General features: G+C 56.6%; 1 protein-coding gene across 1 annotated transcript in view; it reads left to right on the top strand.

Moving 5' to 3' along the window:
• Edar (ectodysplasin A receptor) overlaps positions 1-24,251 on the top strand; it is a 46,459-nt gene that overhangs the window by 11,722 nt on the left and 10,486 nt on the right. Inside the window, exons 2-5 of the mRNA XM_004633273.2 lie at positions 9,762-9,946; positions 22,344-22,403; positions 22,933-23,055; positions 23,336-23,517. Of these exons, the coding sequence (XP_004633330.1) occupies positions 22,362-22,403; positions 22,933-23,055; positions 23,336-23,517 (347 nt within the window). The 5' untranslated portion in view covers positions 9,762-9,946; positions 22,344-22,361. The remainder of the gene's footprint in view (positions 1-9,761; positions 9,947-22,343; positions 22,404-22,932; positions 23,056-23,335; positions 23,518-24,251) is intronic.

Genomic DNA, 24,251 nt, shown 5'->3' with positions numbered 1-24,251 from the left:
AGCCTTGTCCTGCCCACCTCCCTCCATGACCACAGCCTTGTCCTGCCCACCTCTCTCCATGACTATAGTCTTGTCCTGCCCACCCCCCTCCTTGGCCACAGCTGTAGGGCCTGGATCCAGTCTGACTTCCCCATAGCAGGAGCTACAAGAACCAAGCCAGGTGTTGCTGTGACCTGTGGGGTCCAGCATTGGTTGCTTTTCTTGCTGAACGGTGGCTACTTCCCAGCACTATGTCATCTGCAATTGTTCTGTCTGGCAGTCAGCCCCCCAACCCTGCTTCTACTGGCGACGCCCACAGATTGCAGTGCTTTCTGCAGCCCTTCTCAGGGTGCAAGGCCTAGTCTCACAGGGACTGCCACATACTCTCCTTCCCCTGAAGCTCCAGGGACCCTGTCCTGAGGCTGCTTTCTGCTTTTTAGACTTCTGGCTTCCTGCACAGGGCTGTCTTCCTGCTCCTGAGCAGGGAGGGGTGCCAGCAGCCCCACTTCGATCTCTCCCCACCCCCGCCCTGTGGTCTTTCCTCAGGTCGGGAGTGTGCACCCCCCACCTCCTTCCCAGCACCCCACGCCCCCACACCCCACAGAAGGCCCTGGTTCCAGGGCTGCTGCAGTGCTCTGCCTGTTCCTCTGTGGGAGGGTCAGAGGTGTGTTAAAATTAAGAAATGTGTCCCTTTGGGAACCAGTGCTTCTCCAAGCCCCAAGAGAGACTGAAAGTTGGAGTTCAGGCAGGGTCAGGTCCAAGGCCTAGATGGATAAGGCCTCCCTCTCCCACCCCTGCTCCTTGCTGTCCAAAGCCCTGACACCTGCACTTGTGCAGTGGACCTGCGGCACAGGAGGCACCTCTATCACCCCAGAGCAGCACGTGCTGAATGAGGCTTCTTTCCTTTCTCCACGAGAGCCGGGTTCCCAAGGTCAGTCTGTGGAACAGGCAGTGTAGACTTCCTCTTCCTTGTCAGCCTCAGTCATCCCTGAGCCCCACACACAGCCAAGGCCCAGACCGTCCCCAGCCTATGCCGGGGACCCTTGCCTGCACATGGCTCTGCACCCTCTTCCATGCCTCAGAGCCCCTGCACCTTCCTGGGCCGCTCCCTGGGCCAGCCAGCTCTTCCTGGATAGCCTCTGCTTCATCCCATACCACCTGGCGTCCTGGCGTCCTGGTGCAGTGTTGCACCGGTTTCTGTAGGACAGGCTCACGGGCCTACAGGTCTTCTGTACTTCTTTCAGCAGGTAGTCAGTGCCATGCAGTCAGTCACAGGCACTAAATAAGCATCTTTTCCTTAAATGACAAAGGCTAAAATTCCCATACTGAATCAAGAATTACTTCGAGAAATAACGGGAACAGAAGCTTCGGTGAAATAGGTCACCTGCTGTGCAGCCCTCCCATGCGACCTTGTGTCTTTGCCCCCGGGTGCCCCACAGCCCCGGTCTGGGGTGGCCTGAGTGTCTTAGCCTCTGGCTAATGCCCACAGTGTGGGCCCCTGGATGCTCTCTCCTCCTGGGCAGTGTTGTCCTCAGTCCCACTGCAGGTCACACAAATCAGCGGCAAACAGGAGACCCTAGGGAGGTGGGTAGCTCAGGTGGCCTTCTATGGCACATCTGAGGAAGGCCAAGGTGGGAGGGGAGGACATACTTGGGGCTCCTGCGGGTCTTGCTCCCCATCCCAGTAGCAAGCCTGGGACAGGCTTGCCCTTAGAGCCAGGGCCCAGACTCAGGGAAGGGCACTGCAGCCCACAGGTGCTAAGACCACAATGTCCCACACAGTGAACTGTGTGTGAGCCAGATTCTTTGCCTTGGCTGAGGCCCGGGAGGTTGCTGAGGTGGCCACGCTGCTCCAGGAGTGTCTGGGGTGCTTGAGAAGCAGGGCTAGTCCAGCGAAACTGCCCAGGGTCCCAACTGCAACAGACTTCTCTAGAGTCCTCCTCAAGGTCGTCTCTTCAATGAGGCCAGAATCTGCAAGCCAACCTATGGTGTGGAGGCAGCAGGCCTCAGGCTAGAGTTGCACGTGATCGAGTGGAGCCCAGATGCACCCCAAGAGCAGATCTCCAGGCTTCCCCAGCTGTGGAGGCGGCTTCTTTCCCAAGGGGCATCTTTGCCAGCACTGTATGGGGTTTAAACCTGAGCTTCAGCCCAGGTGGCTGGAGCAAAGAGGATGAGTTCTATGGCAAGGATGGGGCACAGGCCTTCCGGGTGGCCATCACGCCCCAAGAGGATGCTGTTAGCCCCTCTGAGGTGCCTGAGGGCCCCTGTTCCCCTCAGCACTCCAGAGCCCATGCAGCTGCTCAGAGGGGCACCAGAGGAGAAATCCCCATGGTGAATCCGGCAAAGGCTCAGCAATCAGAGGGACCCAGCACCAGCAGTGAAGAATCGCTTGCTTTGCTGCCCTCCTGCTGTCAGCTCATCTGTGTGCTTGTAATGTGCATCACAGAGCCACACGCAGGTTTAGCAAGCTGCCACAGCACTCACAAACATTTATGTGCTGTTAGGGACACCACCAGGACAAGAGAGAAGTAGGCTGGGAAAGCCTCCCCGGCCCATCGCAAGCTCACTGCGCCTTGGAGCCGTGGGAATCTAGCTAAGTTAGGCTCCGTGGAGCAGGTGGGGCCCTCTCTGGCCCCCACACCTCGTCTTCCCTGTTTCCCTGTGCTCTGGCCTCCCTCGCCACTGGGCTGGGCCAGGCTCTGTCTCTGCCAAGCTGGATTTGGCAGGTCTTAGACTCACTAATCCCTGGGGTTTCCATGTTTTGTCTCTGTGAAGTCCCGGCTCTCAATAACATTGTCTTATGAAGAGACACTTACCTTGCGGGGGTCTCACTTTCCTTTTTAAAATATCCACCATGAATCCCTCAAACAAAAGAAACCCACCATCTCGTTCTAGCCAAGACTGTGTTCCTGGAACCCTTGAGTGGAGAGGTAGAAGGAGAAGTGAAGTGAGGTCCGGCTCCAGCTCATCTTGCTTTCCACAGAGCATGCGCCCTGGCCCAGGACACCCCTGCTTGCTTTCAGGCTGACGGCCCTCTGGGTCAGCAAGTCCCACGCGGCACCCAGGGCTGTGGTGTCTCCAGTGACAGACAGGGTGAAGACTTATGAGCCCTCTGCGCTCAGAGCTGTGGCCTCAGCCCTGCTCCCTCCCTGTCCTGCATCCGAGATGAGGACATAGATAGTCGAAGCCAAAAAAAATGTGTAGTTTTGATGGTTGCTGTTTTAGTATTTTGTTTTTCAAACTCAAACACGAACCCACAGCTGATTTTCACAGGGACTTGATCACAAAAACACAAGATTGGCGCCTTCGAGGCAAACTTTGGTGACAGGGGTCCACTCTGCTCTCCTTTGTTTGGGTTACATTTGTGGAATTCTTTGTCCCATGAAGCCATGCTCTACGTAATGTCCTGGCTGCACCCCATGTCAGGTCTAGAGACAGAGGCCCACTGGTGTGCAGCATGCCAGGCCTGAAGACAGGTCTGTGGGTGTCTAGTTCTCCAGGTCCAGGGACAGAGCTCCGCAGACATCCAGTCCCCAGATCCAATGTCCATGGGCATCTGCCATGTACAGCACAGATCTCAAGCTTCCCAGGGGGAAGGATGGCAAAAGGCTGGAGAAATAAAGACAGAAACAGTGTACAGAAAGCTGAGATCAGCTGGAGCCCTCTCTGGATGGGAGGGGAAGGAGCTGCTCATTGACCACCCTGGTGTTTATTTAAATGCTGAGCAAGCTAATGTCAGGGGAAGCCCCTCTGCACAACAGCTAGCTGGCCTCTCCGGCCTGTGTTCTGGGGCTGGCACAGCTGCTTTCCTGGGTGCTCCATGCCCTCGGGGCACTCCTTGAGGCTCTGTGCCATCAAGTGTGAAGGGTCTGCAGCTCGGCCACTTCCCACATCTCCCCTCTTCTGTTTTTGGACTTGTAATCAGTGGGCGTTCAACTGGGGTTGGAGGAACCGTGCTGGAGGGCTCTGCGATGATCGTCTTTCTCCTGGTTATACTTTTCTGCTGGACGCTCAAGACCAAGTTAAGGGCTGGTGAGATGGCTCAGTGGTCTAAGGCACTTACTTAGAACAAGCTTAGCAAAGCACAGGGACCGTGGTTCAATCCCCCAGCACCACATGCCAGCCAGCCTCACCCCCTGGTGGGCTGAGCTGGCCACACACACACACACACATAAGTAAATAAATTTAAATAAATAAATAAATAAATAAATAAATAAATAAATAAAAGACCAAGTTAAAGTGAGACTCCTACTAATTAAAATCAAATTTTTGCTATCAAGGTCAGTTAAGTCTCCTCAGGAACTGCCTCGGAACTATGCACAGCACCGCATAGTACTTCTGTCAGTGTTAGCTCTCTGATTGAGTCCCACCTATTTCTTGACCAACTTGCTTTCTGTGAAAGCTTGGCAGGCTTTTGTCTCCTGGTGATTTTTCTCTCCTTGGGCATGTCGTACCCCAGTGCTTACGTTCTGTGGTCCCACAGTCTCCTTGGTCAGAAGACCAGCCACTCTTGAGTTATGAGGCATCACAGCAGTGGGTCCCTTATGTCCAGGGTCCTCACCGACCTCTGAGGGCTGGAGTCAAAACATTGGCTGTCTTCCTAGCCCATATATTTTTCTACTTTTGGCCTCCAAATCTCAATTGCTGAGCATCCAGAAGAGATGATTAATGATGCTGCATTGTAATGGAGTAAGCTGAATATTACTCTCTCTCCTTGTTGGTACCAGGGTCAGATATTATTATTATTGTATCTAAATATCAAACATCTTAGAACATAAAATAGAACCATTATTTTCTAACAATCATGGATGTTCTAATATCCAAATCCCTATAGAATGTTAACAGTTACATATTTTATACAAAAGTAGAAATCAAAAGCCGTACATAATACTGCAGCATGACAGTGAGTATGACATTTCGTAACACTTAAATTTCCATTTTGACAGAGCATAATCCTTTTAGTCAATCATCTCTGTCCAATACACAAAATTTTTACCTGATTTGTTGTCTTTAATGAAATGTACGTTACACAAATTTTTTGCTAAAGGCAGATGTCTGAATGTGGAAAAAAAAAGTCTATCACTATAAACAATCCTTGTTCTACACTTTGGAAGACCCACACACCTGAAGGCACAAATTTCAATACTCTGCAAGAACAAGAACAACCAACTGCCACAGCCATATGAAAACTTTTGCGCCAGAGCATCTTTAAATTAAAAAAATATTATTGTCCAGCAAACTTTCTTTTGACGAATGAGTAATGTAATCATATCACAATAATCTATATATATTCATTGGGGTGCCTCCCAGAAGGCTATGGAGATCACTGGGCTTCCTCTTAATGAGCAAAGGCACAGACAATTTTTCCCAGGCAGTTACTCCTTTCCTCATCAAAGGAAGCCTGGACCAACAAGCTTCCGAGCCTGAAAGTTCTCCTTAGTTGCTTTAGCAAATTTTTGATGACCTCTGAGAAAACCTATTTTGATATCAAATCGACCAGCTGGCAACCCAAGTGGAAACATGCTTTTAAATCTATAACACAAATTAAATTTTAGACAAATGATCCAAAAATGTAAAAGAAAAAGAAAAAAATTGGTGTGTGCACACAGACAATCCACCTACAACACCAGAGGGCAGTCTGATATATTTTTAGCCAAATTAAATTATAATAATCTTTCACAGGTTTAGAAGTTTGTAATTATAAATAGACTAGTCATTTTTTTTTTTGTAGGTTGATTAGCATGATCTCTTACGAGAAAATCTGGAATGAAGTAGATCTTTTATCTAAATGTTCTTGGAAGAGATCTGTGCTAATTGACCTACGAAACATCTCAGGGCTGGGAGACAGGTCAATGGCACAAGCACCTGCCTGGCAAGCACAAGGTCCTGGCTTTGGTCCCTGGTACCAAAATACATGTCTCTGTTTGTTTTATTTGGTCTTAAGAATAATTCAAGGAGGCAGGGGATGGCTCAGTAGAATAATTGCTTCCCTGGCAAGCATAAGGGCCTGAGTTCAAGCCCCGGTTCTGCAAAGAAAAAGAAAGCATAATTCAAGGTAATTTTTATGTCCTTTTCTTTTACATGCTTTCATTTCAGCTCAGTTGTCTCCACACACTCTGTCACCTACTCAGACCTTCGGTTCCCACTTCTCATCACCACCTCCCGGGCATCCTGGGCCACTTACTCAGCTGGCACTGGGTGGGTCTAGCCTCATTTTTGTCAGCTGTCGAGCAGTCTCCAAGGCATCACCATCGTACAACTGAGCGTCAGCTTCTCAAAAGGTGGAACCGACTCCTTCTCTGGGTTTGGATCCATGTACAGCTGGGCAGTGTGCTCTGCCACCCAGATAGGCTGCTCAGCAGCCTCTGGAAAAACACAGGCATAAGCCCAACCCCAGCTTAGCACTGGACTGGGTCCCTCCGCTGTCCAGCGTGTCCATCTTTTAAAAGGAGCCTTCCTAGCTTTCTGTTACCTCATCGAATTCCTTTTCTGCTCCAGAGTCCCATCCCTAGTAGGATTTTAAAAGTTGCTAATATATACTGCCAAGTGAAGTCTATTATGAGGTGCAAACTTTGTAGGGAAGAATTCCCTCTTTGTTTCTATAACTGAACTTTGAACGTGTGGTGAGGACATTCAACAATTCCTTGACCTTAAGGGCTACCAGAGACCCCCACGGTGTGGGAAACATGCAAGTTCATAAAACATTTGACAGGAGCATTGTATAGGCTGTGCTATTGTCAGTCTTAAAGGTAGAAGAGAAACCCAAACCCTGTATGTAGGTGCCTGCAGCCCCTGCTCACTGCCCCACCTCTGGCCGTGGCTCCTGCCCTGGACCGCAGGTGAGCTCCCCTGCTCGCCGTGGTTCCTGCCCTGCACTGCGGGTGAGCTCCCCTGCATGCCGTGGCTCCTGCCCTGCACCGCAGGTGAGCTCCCCTGCGCGCCGTGGCTCCTGCCTGCACTGCTGGGGAGCTCCCCTGCTGTCCATGGCTCCTGCCCTGCACTGGAGGGGGGGGAGCTCCCCTGCACGCCGTGGCTCCTGCCCTGCACCACGGGGGAGCTCCCCTGCACGCCGTGGCTCCTGCCTGCACTGCGGGTGAGCTCCCCTGCGCGCTGTGGCTTGTGGCCTGAGGGGAGGACTGCTTCCCACCAGCCTCACCGGTCAGCACCAACAGCTGGGTGCCAACACTCGGCAGACTGCAGTCTCACAGGCACCACGGGTTGGCCGGGGTGGCTGCAGCGCCAAAGCCACGTGAGGGCCTGGCTCCCCTTTCACTGATTGCTCACCTGCTGCTCGGCCACGCACTCACCGGCCCGAGAGCCTCCAGGACAGCGCACAGCACAGACGCTGTGGCACGGGCACTCTGGCAGTGCAGCCCTCATGGCGTTGGCCCCACAGTGTGCAGGAGGCAGGCCGGCCAGGCTTTGTGCCTCTGCAGCCAAAACAAGTGACTGCTTTTGCTCTCTTCCCCGGGCCGTGGCTGGATAGCATGGATGACAGCTGCGGCCAAAGGCATGATCTGTACGTAGGAAGGGCTGCGAAGGCAGCCAGTGTAGCCAAGTGTTGAACAGTTAACTTACGGGATGACTCTGTTCCGTGTGGGTGGAAATCTCAGCCCAGGACGCAGCAAAACTTCTCCTGAGTTGAAGAAGTGGAAATGGTTACTTGTGGCCCAGTTATGGTTATCAGGGAAACATCTCAATGGCGAGGGGTCTTTTGCCCCCCGCCACCTTCCTTATCTAACTGAGCGAAGACAGAGGGCTGAAGCTCTATTGCAGGGCTGCTGTTCTGCCGTCTTTCTCACCCGAGGACTTGATTTTAGAGTAGTGCTCCAAGCCAAATCCTTAGTGGTTATCGCAACAAGCTTATGACCATTGAGACACTCATTAATCCAAGTCCACAGAAAAAAAGTAAATATGGGACTCATTTCTATACGCATCCATGTACATCATGTCTACATACGTGTTCTCTGAGCACGACCTGCCCGTGTTTTACGTTTGATAGCATCAATATCAGTACACACCTCTTGTGAGTACTACTGACGCTGTCAGTGCAAGGCACCTCGCCCCGTTCATGCACACAGCGAGAAGTCCCCCTCACCTGCTCTGCTTCCACAGCCCCTGCTTGGATGTCAGTGGCCTGCATCCGGTGCAGCTCTGGAAATTCCCTGGGAGAAGCTGGTGAGAGGATGGGGAAGTAAGACAGGGACAGCACACAGAAGCCGAGGTCAGGCGGGGCCTCTGTGGATGGGAGGGGAAGGCGCTGCTCAACCACCATGGCGTTTACACCAACATGTAGCAAGCTGGTGTCAGGTGGGACCCCTCTGCCCAACAGCCAGCTGGCCTCTTAGGCCCGTGTTCTTGGACTGGCACAGCTGTTTCCGCAGGCACTCCGTGCCCTCGGTTGTTCCTCGAATGCTCTGTGCTCAGTCTCCAGTTCTGCCACTCCCAAAGGTCCAGAGGACACAGGTCCGCTGGCATCCAGTAACTTCAGTCTGAGGAGAACAGTCTTTCATCACTGAGCCTGCCTCCTGAAGGTCCCTGGCCTCCTGCCATGGGGACCCTGTCCCCAAGCTCAGAAGATGGCATACATGTACCCCAGAACCGTTCTCCACAGAGCCCCACTACCAAGCTCTCAGCAAACCTGTGGCAAACGTGGTAGGGTTGTTCTGGTGACCAACAGGGTCCCTTGCTAGCTGAATAATTAGAGGCAATGCCTCCTGTAGGTTTCCTCTGGGTTTGGGGCAGGAGCACGGCCTGTGGCTAAGACTGCAGGCTCCTTGCTCTGAACCCGTTACCTATACCTGGGCCTAGTATGACAGCACCTATGAGGTTCCTGGGCCCCAGAAGGGCTCCAGGTGCCCAACCTATGGTGAGCCTCCAGCACCACTGCTCGTCCTAAAGGCTTGGAGTAGGCTCCTGCCAGCCTTAGCGAGTAGGAAACCCTTCACCGAACGCCCATGTGTTAATCGCAAAGACTAAGAGTATTTCGGTTAGCACTGCAGATGCTCTAGGGCTGCAGCAGGGTTCTATCCTAATGTGCCCATCAGGAGCTGAAAATATTGCCAGTCAAAAAGCTCTGAATCCACATAAGACTCAGAGCACACGGGCTCAGCTCCGCAGTGCAAGGGTTGCCCACTGGGACACAGTGACCAAGGGCTGGGGACTGCTGCTGGTGCTGAGAGGGGACAGCCACACCGCGACAGCGGGGAACATGATACAAAGCTTGTTCCTCCTTTAGGTCCAGCCCTTACGCCACTGTGAGCTGAGGACCGTCTGCGGACGCCGCCGTGGAAATGCAAAGGCAGGGCTTGACTAGCTGATGAAGGGCTACAGGACATACCTTTGGGCTCCTGAAATGCAATATAGGAGATGGCAGGGGTGGGGAAGGTGGTAAAGATGAGAGAACTGCTTCAAAGTTAGCCTGATCAAAACCACTTGGTGTGCTAATAGCTTTCTTATCAGGAGTTCAGAGCCACAAAGGGCATTAGATCCAAGGGAAATGGTGATGTCAGATGTTTTTATGGTGCCTGTTAAGAGCCCTGGTTAGAAAGGGAAGGTGTCACTCATAGATAAGAGAATTGGACTTGGATTTTATAACTGAATTTAATTAGCACTGATTTGAGGTTGATAGTAGCTGGTTTTTCTAGTTTTCAGAAATGCATCTTTCCCTGCGGGAGAGGGGGACAGAGGAAACAGTGAGGAGAGTGAATCCTTTCATGTTCAGGGCCCCATCCTGCTTCCCTGTGATGTGGTAAAACCTGGCCCCCCTCTTCTCCCTTCCAGGCACGGAGCAGTCACACCTCCCAACCCACCACCTTCTCCAAACCCACACAGCCAGCAGATGGGAAGGAGAATGGCCCTTGGTGCCCAAAGGTGAGAGGAGAACCAGAGGCCGCAGCCCTCAAGGGAAGTCCTCCGGAGCCGCCTGTGGAACCATTCTCTTGCCGCAAGTGCTGTGCTGGAAGAAAGTGAGTGTTTTCTGTGCTTTGAAGATACAGTCTCAGGCCGGGGAGATGGCTCAGTGGAATGAGCGCTTCCCGGGCAAGCACAAGGGTCTGAGTTCAATCCCTGGTAAGATACAATCTTAAGCTTTGGGGCTCAGGAAACACACACACACACACACACACACACACACACACTCTTCCTGATATGGTACAAGTTAAAACTGGGGAAGCACTACACACAGAGTAGGTTTCTTAAATAGGTAGGTTGTATAACTGGCACAGCTTCCTTTGGGGTTATTTTTAGGGTTCCCACAGCTAACCTGTGCAGCACAGGGTTCCACCAGGTCAGAGGAAGGAACTGTTCTCACCCGACGCACAGCTGTGAGGGGCACATGGTTCCATCCCCGTGTGCTAGCGAGCAGCACTGGTCTCGGGAGATGAGCTGGTTCTGGCCCTGGGCAGCCTGGGCCCAGCGCCTCGGCTCTCCTGCGGGGAACTGTGCACAGGATTCCATTCCCCCACAAAAGGGATCCCCGTCCTGTGTGTGGCCTTTCCCCTCCACTGCGCCTGCTTCCCAGTTTCCCTTACGGAGAAGGGCTCCTGAGTTCTTCCTCCCCTCCGAGCTCCAGAGTGACTGCTCAGAGCAGGGGTGTCACGGGTCCAGCCTCAGGACTCAGGAAAGCCCTGGACCTCCTGGGCCTTGGTTTCTTCAGCAGAAAATGCAGAGCATGGCCCATCTAGAAAATCTGGCTGCTTTTTGTGGGAGAGATGGGAGGGGTCTGAAAGACCTGTGCCACCAGGTACTGGCCCCTACTCAATTTCATTATTAAAATTCTGACTATGTGAAAATGCTTCTGTTCACTCACTTGACATTTAGACACAGGCCCTTCCCTTGGACTTGCTGGGACCTGCACGAGAAAGTCCACTGCGGCCTCGGACCCCAGCCAGGGCGGGGCGGCGCGGATTCATGCGCCCCGTGTCTGCTGCAGTGGCAGTCACTGGGTTACAGTCCAGCACCTGTGGCTTGGACAGACTCTGTCCTGTCTACCTGGATGGCTTCTCGTTGTCCTACGGTGACATTAGGCTGCTCCCTCAGCAGGGAGTCTCTAAATTCCATCTCTCACTCAGTGTCACTGTGCCAGACTGGGCTGGCTGTGCTGGTGGGCACCTGCCTGGGCTGGGACCGTGGCCTTTTCACCTCCTGCTGGTCCCTGTGAACTTAAGCACTTGTCCCAACCTTCGATCCTCAGTCCTTCCGACTGAGCTGGGGTGAACCCACGTCTGGTGTGCGCTAGACCAGGAGTGCACGAGAGACCACCCACCCACCCTGCACATCCTCAGCTGGGAGACGGAGAAGCCCCATCCGCGAGACCTTTAGAAGAACAGGCTTTTGTTTGTTTGTTTTTTAACATCTACACACACTATCAAATATGACGCTTTCATGCACTACTCGGTGAGCTGTCAGGTCTCAGAGCCCCCCGGAAAGCAGGTAGGGACTCCTAGAGACCCTGCTTTTGCATCAGATGCGGGCAGATTCCTCCAGATCCCTCCCTCAGGAGATCTCCCCAGAATTTCTTCCCACTTTTGTATTCTGAGAGGGTTCAGAGAGAGAGCTCGAGTGAGCATCCCACACCTTAGCTTCTTGAACACAGCTGGAGTTTTCCTACGAAGCGACACTCAGCAGCTGAGTCCTCCCGGCCACACTCCCTGGGACACTCTGTGTGCTGCTCCCAGAGGAGAGAAGGCCCAGGCCCGTGGCCTGTCCTGTCACTGCTCCACTTCTCACCACCTGGAGGGCCTGGCCCTCACCAGAGCTGTTTACTTTGACCACAGAGCTGCAGAAGACTTCTGCAGCTTGGTGACTTCACGGGACACAGCTCTGTGTCCTGCAGGAGCTCTCTGGGCAGAAGCCACATGTGATGTTAGCTCATCAAACTCCAGCAGAGAGGTGGCACTGGCAGGGGCCTGGAGGCCTGCATCGCTTTCTGCGACCCCTCTGCTCCAGGGTCCCCAGGACACATCCCAACCACAAAGAGGCCTGACATCCAGGACTGTTGTCCCAGGCAGGTCCCCTATGGCCCGCCTCTGTCAGAGGGATACATGGGTGTTCAGGGAGGCCACCAGGAGCAACCAGCTGGGGGCTGGGGGAGTGCTTCCGGAGGTCCAGCTTTCAGAGGCTGCTGAGCTAAGCTGCAGGGCATGGCTGGTGGTGTTCCTGTCCCTGAACCTGTTTCTCTGTCCTTTCTTGGCAAGTCACATCCTTTTTCTTCTCTCTGGGCCTTCGGACCCCACACAGGGCCCGGGGCTCTGTGGCAGCGGCCGCTCCCCTGGCTGCCTCTGCTCTTTCAGACACATGACAGCATGTTCCGAGCAGATCCCACCTTACCATCAGGAAGCTCAGGGGAGCACCAGTGCCAGGCCAGGCGAGGGCGCCATCCCCCCCGTCCTCTGGCCAGCCACGAGCAGGAGGGGCCGTGGCAGATGCCCCACACCCCAGCCTCTTCCGTCCTCTTGAGTGGCCTGGTCTGGCACTCTGGAGGAACCCACGAGTAGCTAATAATCTAAGTGTGACCACGACAGTCACCCACTGAGACTCTGAGGCCCTGGGGGAGCACTGTCTCCTGGGAGAGCATGAACTGGGCCCTAGAAATGCCAGTTAGCACCCTGGGTTGATGATGACCCAGCGGACTGGGCCCGCCAGGTCCACAGCCCTTGTCACCAGCAGCTGGCATGCTGCTGCCAGCCCATGCTGGCCTTACTCCATGCCCTCCCCAGAAGGCTCCACTGCGCAAACACGGCACACTCCCATAACATGGCGGCAGTGGGCCAGGACAGCCCCAATCATGTGGACCAGGAGGACAGTGTCACTGGGAGGGTGGGCCCGGGCTTGTCAGCCTCTGGTTTCCTACAGATATGTGTGTGGCTGGGGTGATGTGTCAGCGCCTTCATGGGGCAGCCAGAGCCTCAAGGACACAGCTCTCTCCTCAGATAGCACGACTCCTCGGGCGCTGGGGGCCCTGCCCTATCTGCCCAGATTGAGCCCTGACTGTCCCAGAGGGTCAGATGTCCCAAACAGGTCAGATGCTGACCTGGTCTAGGCCCAGGGCTGTGCTGGCCATAGCCACCCCTCAGCCCCTCTGTGGCTACAGGAACCTAATTTTGGCACAAGTTCAGACCATGCAGGAGGCCAAGCATGGAGTGTTTTATCCAGGAAGAACCTCGGATTGGGCAGGTGCATGGAGGGCCCACATTGCCCTGACTTCCTCCTGCCTAGGAACATGACTCCATAGCCCCCTGCCCCTTGGGGACCCGCTGACATTCTGGGAGGACACCTGGCTCTGCCCGCGCTCTCTCCTCCTGGGGCTTTCCCACGGCATCACCTGCTTCACAGACACTGAGGACCCAGCTCTCTTTGGGGACCTTGCTCTCCGGGAAGACACAGCGCCAGTGTGCCCCCACCCCCGCCAGGGCAGCAGGTCCTGGCTTCCACACAGTGTCCCCTCCTTGCCATCCCAAGCCAGGCCTGCCAGCCTCACACTGGTCCCTGGGTCAGCTGCCTACGTGCCACACACACCACTGGGACTTAGCTGCCCACACTCATCGCAGGAGTCATGGAAGGCCAGGAGCTCATGACCTTGAACACGACCTTTGAAACCAGCAGAGCACCCTCCTTCTGTAGTGGTGCAGGCTCCCACCATATCAGCCATCGGGGCTTGCTGGGACAGTGGGTCACATGATGTGGTTGTGGTGCCCAGAGGCCCACGGACTGCGGCCTTGGAGCCTGCACGGCCCCCGTTCCTACTGGTCCTTCTGGGCAGTTGAAAGCCCAGACCACACCAAGCCAGAGCCTTGCCTCAGGCCCAGGCTCCTGGCCACACTGACTCTGGGACCACACAGAGCTGACCCAGCAACCCAAAAGCAAGTCAGCCTCTTCCTCAGAGCGCTGGGTTTCCAGAGCTGTCCCTGCCCTCGGATCTCTGCCTCCACCTCTCCCCCCGCCCTGCCTTTTGTGCTCTGCCCCTTGCCTCACCCTCTGTCCTGCTCTGCCCTCCGCCTACCCCTGCCCTCAGCAGCTCCGGGCCTCCCACCCCTGCCACAGAGGCCACGTGCCCATCCCCTGCCCTGCTGAGAGACGGGTCCTGCGTGGCTGTTAATGAAAGGGACACAACCCGCTTCGCCGTCATCCTGGATTATGCAGTCGTTAGGTACAGCACCGCCGCCAGCGGCCGGTCTGAGGTTGATTTGGAAATGGGCGAGTCCCAACAGTGAGCTCGAGGAAAGGTGTCAGGTATAAATCTTGTCTTCAAACAGTGGGCACATTCCACACTTCAGAGCCACTGCGCCGAGTGAGGCCCTGCTCTCCATCCCTTTCTTTTCCTGGCTGGAACAGGATGAAAGGCCGGGGGTGTGCGCTCGCTTAGTCTGATAATGAGGGTGAGGCTTGCGGGCATGGTAAATTGGCAGCTTCAGCACTTCCTGTAACAGTTTTACTTTTTTTTATTCAAGGGCTGCTTAAAGACAAACATTTTTTGTCAAACTGCTGGTAGTCCGTTTTCCAGCAGGAACCGTGCAATTAATCTTGTTTATATTAAAGAGGCAGGCTGTCTTTGTCAGCTTTCCTGAGCTATAATTAATGAGGATCAAAACGTTACAAAAACATAATATTTAGCTTAACTCAATGAGGCTGGGCAACAGCTGCATCAGTCAGAGGGGTAAGAGGGAAACAAACATCCCTTCCTTTGGAGCAACTCAGTGCTTCGAAGCCAGATCACAGGCGGCTCCCTCCTTGCTCGAGAGGCAGCTGGCGACGGAGGGGCTTGGAGTCAAATGTGGTGGGAAGCCTGCATTACACACAGCGCTGGGCTGAGCCGATCCAGGTGAGGCTGCGCGACAGATCACAACCAGGGCTGCCGCAGGGAAGGATGCCACAGAACCCACTGACACCGCCCCCACGCCAGGTGCCAAGCCGACCTGGGCTGCTTGCCCTGGAGCCCTCAGTTTGATGCTTGTCACCAGAAGCCAGAATCTAAGGCTGGGGTACAGCTCAGTAGTCCCATTGCCAGTCCCTAAAATTAATTAAAAAGCTCAGCACAGAGCCAGTGAGCAGCAGCAGCCAGACCGCAGCACCTGCAGCCGTGGCTTCCCCGAGAGTTCACAGGGGCCATCACCCATGAAGGAGGCAGCCACCGGGCCCCAGGAGCCGAGGCAGGACCCAGCACACACCTGCACAGCAAACCTCTCTGCCAGCCCCACACCCCGACAGCCTAGGCACAGACACGCAGGACGAGGGCGAAGCGGCAGGTCACACCATGGACCCCACGTTTCCAGATGATTCTGAGAATGCGGAGCACCCAGCAAGCAGAGGGGCTGCTGGAGCTGAGTGTATGCAAGAGACGGCATCCACACAGCCTGCAGAGGAGCCCCAGCACCCCACGCTGGATGAATGCAGAGGTCACAGGTGGCTGTGACCCCAGGTGGGCAAGCAAGTTCCAGAGCCTGCTGCTCTGAACAAGGATGTCGCAGCCCCACCCACAGGCCTCACAGGACACCCAGCCCTCGTTTCTCATTGCTACAGTATTTAGCACCGTGAGCATCAGGAGCCAACCTAACGGCCACTGTCAGGTTGCCTGGCTTAGCCGTGGTCTCCTGCGTAATGGGAGGCTGTGGATCTCTAAGGATCATAGAAGTGACTGGCCACAGGGAGGAGTCAGCAGGCCACTGGGAGCAGGTGCATGGCATGCAAGCCCTTCTGAGAGACTCGTGTGAACAAACAGAAAAGCACTGGGAATCGGACTCAGGACCTCAGGCAGGTGCTGCGCCCCTGAGCTGCATCCCCTGCCCCTAATCTCCCCTTGGAGAACAGACACGCCACCCTGCACATATGCCAGCACCGCAGTGAGTGTGCCCTGTGCCATCGTCCGGGGGACCTGCAGGCCCCGAGACGGTGCTGCTGTGACAGCCTGCCCGGAGTCACTACTAAGTGAGGAGCCAGGGCGGCTTCACTGTCGTAGGCACTGGGCACCGACCCCAGGGCCTGGGCACACTAGCCATACACCCCACCACCAGGCCACGCCGCAGCCCTCAAGCCAGACTTGAACCAGGACCCCGCCGTTAGCTGCTGCTCCTCGAATCACCTCCCAGCAGTGCCAGCACTACCGTTAGCTGGGAGTGCCCCTGGAGGGAACGCTGGAAGCCCAGGAGAGCGGCCAGCGCCTTGGTGGTCCCCAAGCACCTCTGGTCTGGTTGGGACGTGATACCCTGAGGTCAGCATCCTCTCCTGTGTGCTGCGAGGCTCCGAAATCTCGGGGGAAAGGACATCTGTGCTCTCGTCAGCACGGGGCTGGAGGGCTACGTGGATGGACAGCCCCAGCCTCTGCTCCAACCTCAAACAATGCTGTGTGAGCAGGACGGGCAATCTCATTCCAGTCTTCAAAGGAAAGGTTCTTTCATGATGACAAACCACGTGCTGGCCTGAAGGCTGGTTTCCAAGAGCAGCCACCACAAGATCACAATGTGGCCACAGAGAAGTCAGACACACTTGGAGTGACCCTCAGAAAAGCTGTGAGCACGGGGTGACCAGACTGCATGTCCCCTCAGCAAAGCAAGACTGTCAGAGGTGTGTGGGTTCTTGCAGTTTCTCCAGCAAAGAGAACCCAGAATTAATGAAAGGAGCCCTGCCAGGAGCCGCACTCTACACTGTCCTTTGGACATCGCTCAGGTGCCTGCTGGCCTGGGGGGGCAGGGGCAAGGCCCTGGGTGCAGCTGAAAGCAATCAAACAGAAAACAATGTGTCTTCAAGTAACCATTTACTGTTTAGCTTGGCCGCAGAGCTCTGGCCCAAAGGCCGGCTGGGTAGGTGCCTGCCAGCCCTGTGCGGCCCTAGCCCAGGAGCCTCCATTCCCAGCTTTGTGGTGCACACAGAGGACATGGACTGCACACAGGTGTGACACACAGTCACTGCACAGCACAAGACAGGACTGGCCTGCGTGCCGGGCTCAGCATGGTGCAGCCGTGAGTCTCCGGTGGGAGGAGGGGCCTCATTTGGGGCCATGGTGTGGCTGGGGAGGCAGTACCCTCACAGACACAGTGTGTGGTGTCCTCCTGGGCGGAGGCCTGCAGAGCAGCATGCAGTTGGAGGAGTGCTTTCAGCAGGGACAGCCAAGGAGTAGCATCTGCCCAGGCCTCCTCCTTCTCCATCTCCTTCTCCCTCAGCCTGACACGGGGTCCACTATGCTGCACATGGGTCCTGGGGTCGTCCGGTCAGGGATGAGGAAAGCCCAGTTGTGCGCAGACTTCACTTGGTTGGCCCCCTTGGGACCTTTGGAAGCAAATGCATATCCCACATGTGCTTTCAAGGCAGGCCGTGATGCTCCCTCTCCAGTCAGCCCATCCCCTCTTCCTGAGGTTCAGGACACGGGCAGCACGGTGGTGCAAACCTCGCTTGGGCTGCCAGGCCCAAAGGCAGGACCCCTGCTGGGCTTCATGATTACTGGGTGTCTGGGCTTTCAGGCTTCAGTATATGCTAATTTAGGATCCAGTTGCAAACCCTTTGTTTTGTAGATTGTGGGTTGTTTGTTTTCTTGCAGTACCAGGGACTGAACTCAGGACTCTACACTTGCCAGACAGGCACTTATTCCACTGAGCTATCTCCCCAGCCCCAACCAGTCCTGTGGCATCACGCAGGGCTGTGGTGTGGGAATGAGGAAATACCAGCATTCTGGACGCGTTGTGAAACACCTCGCAAACAGGCCTTTCTATCATGCATGCCTGGATCACCAGTGGGACGCCAGCTGCCCGCGCTGCCTGGAACCCACAGCATATGAGCCACAGACACAGCCTCTGCATGGCCAGGGTCAGACGCCCACGCAAGTGCACTTTCCTGTCACCACTTGATGTGACAGGGTAACCGTGGAAGCCTTGTCACCACCCCCTGCCACATGGGACTGGATGGTGGCTGGCTAGTACCTTCCCAAGTGGCACTTCCTATGTCACTGTCACTGCAAGCCTCCCTGTAGCCACTGCACCTGCCTTCTGGCTCCCCAAGGGAGGGCGGCCACTATGGGCAGGGAGCAGCTGTGGCCAGGACAGGCTCCAGCCCCAGGCTAGCATGCGGAGACCCTGTCTGAGGCTACACCACCATCTGTTCTTGAACCTTCTTAGTTCTGGGTGCACATGGTCCTTGTGTCACACAGGGCATGTGGACACTTTAGTACGTGGATGCCACATGCAATAGTCAGCTGGCAACCTGCAAGGCCATCCTCAGTCACCACCCCTGTGAGCTCTCAATGTCCCGTTGGCTGTGGGCCCTGCCATGCTACAGAAAGCCTGCAGCTGGCCCTCCCACTCTGGGCCCAACCCAAGTGCCACGGGCTCAGCCCACCTGCTCCCTGGTGCTTTTCTACAAAGTGTGCTTAGGCTTCAGCTTCTCCACCAGAAAGCAAGGCACAGGGCTGTGAATGCCCTAAAAGTATGGTGCAAATGAAAGATAACCATCCACACAAAATGAGCTACATGATAGGAAGGAAGCCTGGAGCAGGAGACTGCTCGCTGTCCTGAGGTCCAGCTCAGAGGGGTGGAACTGCCCCCATTCCTCTGGGTCCCACTAACCTGGGACCCAGGGCAGATTGTCTGGCATGTCCGTCCAGGCCTGCAGTTGCCCTGTGAAGTTCATCTGTGCAGGGCCTTGTGGCACTGGGCTTAAGGAGAGAATGTGCTTTCAAACTGGCAGAACAAAGGCCTGGGACTGACAGGAAGGAAGAACCCAAATTTATGAGCTCCTTGCTTCATGCTGGGACTTGAATTCAAGGGAGGGAAACAAAGTGCCCTGTGAGGGGACATTTGGTTATTTATAGCTCCGTATCCTCTGGGTCACCTGTCTGGGGACACGGCAGAGTGGGAAGGGGCCCCAGACAGGAGCAAGGGTCCACCCTGCCTTGTTCCCCCACTCGTCTCCTTCTCTCTCTTCTCCTCATCCCTCCCCTCCTCATGAATAGCACACAGGCCTGTGGAGCTGGGCTGGAGGGGAGGAGATGCCAACACACGGTCCAAGAGTTCTGATCTCCCAGGTCCAACCCTTCCCCACCCTGCGCCACAGGACAGGCAGGAAGGCCAGGCCCAGGCACCAAGCCACCAGCCTCCCTGGTCTCAGCAGCTCTGGGACACCTCTCCTGAGCCGTGTAGGAGGCAGAGCCTGAGCGGATGTGGTCAGTCCCTTACTCCTGTGTGAACGAGGTGGATCGCTCTGCTGCTCCAGTTATCAGGGTGGCAAGTGGCTCCTGGGGCCCTTAAGGGACTGATCAAGAGGCCCTGTGGGTACCAACCATGGGCCAAGGGACCCTGCACCTACCTGTAGCAGCCCTGTTTCCCCTGCAAACATGGCATGGGGATATGCTGTGTCCCCTGAGAGAGCTAGGCTGCCCACCTGGGCACAAGGTCCCTTCCAGCCCCATAGCCTGGCACAGCCTGATACCCAGATTTATCCTAGGTGGAGAAGGCAGAGGCCCTGCTCATAGGATGTGAGGCCTGGGAACTGCGACTCCCTGCGGCTCAGGACCAGCTTGTGCATCCTGGGCCAGGACTGCAGTGGGGAGGCTGCAGATGATGGCGGCAGGCCATTTCCCATGCCTGCCACACGGGTCTCCAGCAGTGACCGTGGGCAGCATCACCGTGGCCGGCTCTGGCAGACACCACCATGCTTCTCCCCTTTGGCTGCCCTCTGTCCACACTCACAGGGGCACAGGCTCTGCATGGACTCTAGTGACTTCCAGCATCGTGTCCACAGCAGCTGCCTGTGGGTGCTGCGAGTCACCACAGGCTTCAAGTTTGGGGAGGCAGCAGCAGGGGGCTGGAGCCTCTGGAGGCCTGGTGACAGCGGAAAGCTTCGCATGGGCTCTTCGGTCACCTGCAGCATGGTGAGGCCAGGGAACAACGGAGACCACCTTTAAGATGTCACCTGAGCAGAAGCCACAGTGGATAAATGCATAAGTAGATCAACACTGAGCTCTGTCACAGTGCTGGGCACTGCTGCTCAGCAGTGAAGGGAACAAGCACCCAGCCTCGTGGCAAGGAAGTGGAGGGCGCCACGGAGGGCTGGGGACAGTGAAACCTGCGTCCATCTGCAGGGCAAGGCTGAGCCTCAACATCAGGGTGGGTGGATGACAAAGGGGAGCAGCAGCACCTGGACAGGATGGGGCGTCCGCCGGGCCTGGCCACGTTCCACTCAGCGCCATCAGCCTGGGCAAGGCATCTGGGCTCACGGAGCAGCTGCTGCAGCCCACAGAGCCCACAGCTCCTAACCTCTCTTAGCCCGAGATATAATTAGGACGTGGACTCTGAGGCCCAGAGGCGGCTGCCCCACACTGTATCCCCGGCTCAGGCAGCTGCGTCTAGGGTCCTCTGGGGCTTGTCACCTGCCATCATGCTCAGGAGCGCCTTGTGCAGAAGCAGCTTCTGTCCTGCTCAGCAGCAGCTTGGGGCTCCGGGCCCAGGTGATCATGCACTCTGGCCAGGGTGCGATGCTTCCTGCTCCGTCACCCCATGCTGGGCCCTCTCTCCCACAGTACTCCAGCCCCCCTGGCTGCCCTGTCAGCTCTGGGACGGTCTTCCTGGCCCCGAGAGTGAGGGCTGCCTACATGGCACCCACCATGCCGCCACTCCTTCCTTCTGTCCTGGGTCCCCAGAACAGTGAGGCACCTGCAGGGCAGGGGTGTGTCGATCTGTTTGCGTGCAGGCTGACATGCGGCAGGCGCTCAGTACGCACTCACGTGCATATGGACAGATGGACGGGCGGGTGGGGCTCTGCACCAGCGTCCCTCGGCCCTGGGTTTACAGGCCTGCACCACCTCATACGGTGCCTCTGTCCTTTGAAGCCCTTCTGTGACAATGCTCGAAGCTCGCAAGCACTGGCACTCTGCAGTCAAACATTTCCACATCAGCTCTGCTTTCGGTCCTTCTAGGATTGTGCTGTGGCCTTGGAGGGGAAACTCTGCCCCAGACCGTGCCTGGCCTCACACCTCAGGCTCTCAGGCAGGACCAGGTAGCTTCACCTGCAGCCAGAGCACCTGCCAGGAGGAACAGGGAGAGCCCTGCTCAGGCTCCGCAAGTGTAGGCCTGGAGGCAAGTGTAGGCCTGGAGGCAAGTGTAGGCCTGGAGGCAAGTGTAGGCCCGGAGGCAAGTGTCGGCCTGGAGGCAAGTGTCGGCCCGGAGGCAAGTGTAGGCCTGGAGACAGGAGCCAGATGCCGGGCTCATTGCTCAAGACCCAGCATTAATTAGTCTTCTCCTGGCCATAAATCATAGCCTGGCAGCCTCTCTGTGACAGTGACCTCCAGCCTCTGACAATGGAGGAGGCCTGGGGGTGGGGGAGGCCACCAGCAGCTCCCTGGGGCTGCTCCAGGAATGGAGCCGGGAGGAGGGAGGCGGAACCAAGGCTGCTCTGGTGGCCAGAGCCTGGGCCTCCCCTCCAGGAAGGGCAGCCCCAGTCCCCCTTCCCGCATGGCCTCTCAGAAGTGGGCTGCTTTGTCTCAGTCCTGGACAACCTCTACCCAGGTGTTGAAGCAGGGGCAGCGCCATCTGGAAGGCGTGGGTCCTGGGGGTCCCACATGCTCTCTGGGGCATCAAGGCGCTCTCATGACCCTACTGTCCCACACCTGCCAGGCAGGACACAATCTCACAGGCTGCACTGAGGGTGCCGCCGGGTGTGGAGCACTGGGTTCATGTCTGGCACCGAGTCCTTGTGGATCCCTGTGCAGACTCCAGAGCCCCTGTGTGGGGCACAGGGGTCCCGTCCAGCTCAGCTCTGGGCACAGATTCTCAGGGCCAAACCCTCTCCAACCTGAGCATCCCAGGACCTGTGAGCCCAGACTCCGCCAACAAGGTCCCTTGATGCCTCTGACATGATGCTCTCTGGGCAGATCAGCAAGGGCTCCAGCCCTTGACCTGGGCTCTGCTCAGTGGGTTGGTGGCAGAGGCAGGTGACCGGGGGGGCTGAGCCTGGCTGGCAGCAGCAGTGCTCTGAGCTCCTGGGTGGAGCCCCAGGCCTCCTTGCTGCCCCAACCTGGACCCTCCACTACACTGAGCTGACATGTTTGCATGGGGACCTGGGGACCTCCCCTAGTCACAGCTCCTGCTGTGGGATCTTGGCTGGTCAGGGCTGTTCCTGTACTCCTCTCTCCTCCCCACAGCAGGCTAGCTTTCCTCAGTGTGAACTAGACTCCTGCCCTCGGTCTCCAGCCCAGCAGCACAAGCCCTGGGGGTTTGGCCTCCACTCCATGGTGTTGGTAAGCAGGGCAAGGTCGGCCGCGCGGTTCGGGCCTGGGCTCAGTTGGACACATCCCTCCTGGCCGCTGCAGGAGGCCCCTGGCCTCAGCAGGCTCTGTAACAGCGGCTGGGCCAGGGCCACTGTGCTAACACCCGTGTCTTTCAGGCGCGGTCCCCAGAGAGCATGGCGCACAGCAGGTGCATGCCCTGGCTGCCTGTCCTTGTGGTAAGCAGTCCTGGTGCCCACCCGTGCGAACCCACTGTCCAGGCCACGGCCTTCGCCCACAGGGCCTGGGTTCCAGCCCTCAGCCTTAGCCCCCTGAAGTGAGGTGGGAGCTGTGGTGTTGCAGCCCCCCGAACTTTGGACCCCACCTGGCCCATGCTGGCCTCATCAAGCTGGGAGCCCCAGCCAGGCCCTAGGCAGGCACAGCTGCCTACAGCCCAGCTCCTGGTGCCAAGACTTGTCTTCCAGGCCCCTCCAGGGCAAGCGTGGGGACATGTGACAGTGATCGAGGCTCTAGGCACCTGCTGCTTAGAGGCTCGGGAGCAGGGCCGCTTGGTCACGACCTGGGGGCACAGTGTGGGCAAAGAGCTCCTGAAGCAGCTCAACGGATGGGCCTGGACAGCGGGCAGGGCACAGTGGTTTGGGATGGGTGCTGCAGGGGGCGGGTACTGCTGGCAACCTATGTGTGCCAGGCGTGGCACCAGAGTAATGGCATCCCACATGTGGACTGCAGTGGCTTCACTTGGTGCAGGTGTCCCTGGTGCACTCGACCAGCGCAGAGTACTCCAGCTGCGGTGAAGATGAGTTCTACAACCAGACCACTGGGCTATGCCAGCTCTGCCCGCCCTGTGGGCCAGGAGAGGAGCCCTACATGGTAAGCGTGGGTCTCAGGCCAGACAAGGTGAGCACCTGCTCACAGCCCCAGCCTCTGGGTCTGGGGGCTCCAGCCCTCAGTGCCCACCCCCGCCTCTGCAGGAAGGTACAGCCTTCATGGACCAGGGTCCAAGAGGGCTGAGAAAGTGGATGCCAGGGCAGCCTGAGGCTAGGACCAGGAGGTTGTCCTGGGATGGGACCAGAAAAGCTCTGGGCCTCTGCCCCAGCGGTCAGAGTCCCGTGCCCCTTCTTCACCCCCACCCCAACTGCTTCTCAACCAGTCCTGCGGCTATGGCACCAAGGATGAAGACTATGGCTGTGTGCCCTGCCCTGCCGAGAAGTTCTCCAAAGGGGGCTACCAGATCTGCAGGCGCCACAAGGACTGTGAGGGCTTCTTCCGGGCCACGGTGCTGACACCGGGGGACATGGAGAACGACGCCGAGTGTGGGCCGTGCCTCCCCGGGTAAGTGCAGCTCTGTGGGTGCCTGCAGCAGGGCAGATGGCCTGGCAGTGTCCAATCCCAAGGGTGTCACCGTGGAGTGGCTGGCAGCCCCAGGTGACTGCCCACGTGATGCCCCTCAGCCACGCACTCGCAGTGAGACAACAGGTGCGGGACACTATGGAGAGCAGAGCCACACTACATGAAGCATAACATTTGGCTTTTACAACCTTCTGGGAAACCTGAGGGTAAAAACTACTAATGAAAGTGTGTCCACCACACGATGCCTACACTGGGGCTGTGTATCGGAAGTCTCCTGAACTGCAATTAGCCTGAAAGGCATGAAGAGTAAATCATCCTCTTTCCAGGCGGCTCATGTGGGCAAATTCTGCACAGAACCAGGCAGCACGGCCACCCTGACTGGCTGTGAATACTGAGCCACTGATGCTGTGGCCTCCCTCTGCTGCTCATGAGGCATAATGCAGTGCAGGTGTGCTGCAGGGTAGGAGAGAAAGGTAGACGTGATGCAGGTGGGAGTCATGTGATGGACATGACAACAGAGGTGGGAGTAGACACCGACAGAGTTGATGGATGTGGAGGTGAGGAAGGTGGGGACAGTGGTCATGGAGGTGGGGAGGGGATGATGGAGGTACGACTGGCGGTGTGGACAATGGAGTTGGATATGATTATAGAAATAAGGGTGATGGTGGTGGAGGTGGCGGTGATGGTGGTGGTGGAGGTGGCGGTGGAGGTGGTGG

Source organism: Octodon degus, unplaced genomic scaffold (assembly GCF_000260255.1).
Source record: "Octodon degus isolate 3935 unplaced genomic scaffold, OctDeg1.0 scaffold00052, whole genome shotgun sequence".
Lineage (NCBI taxonomy): Eukaryota > Metazoa > Chordata > Mammalia > Rodentia > Octodontidae > Octodon > Octodon degus.
The sequence above is the reverse complement of the archived record's forward strand: the minus strand, read 5'-3'. Positions and strand labels throughout refer to the sequence as shown.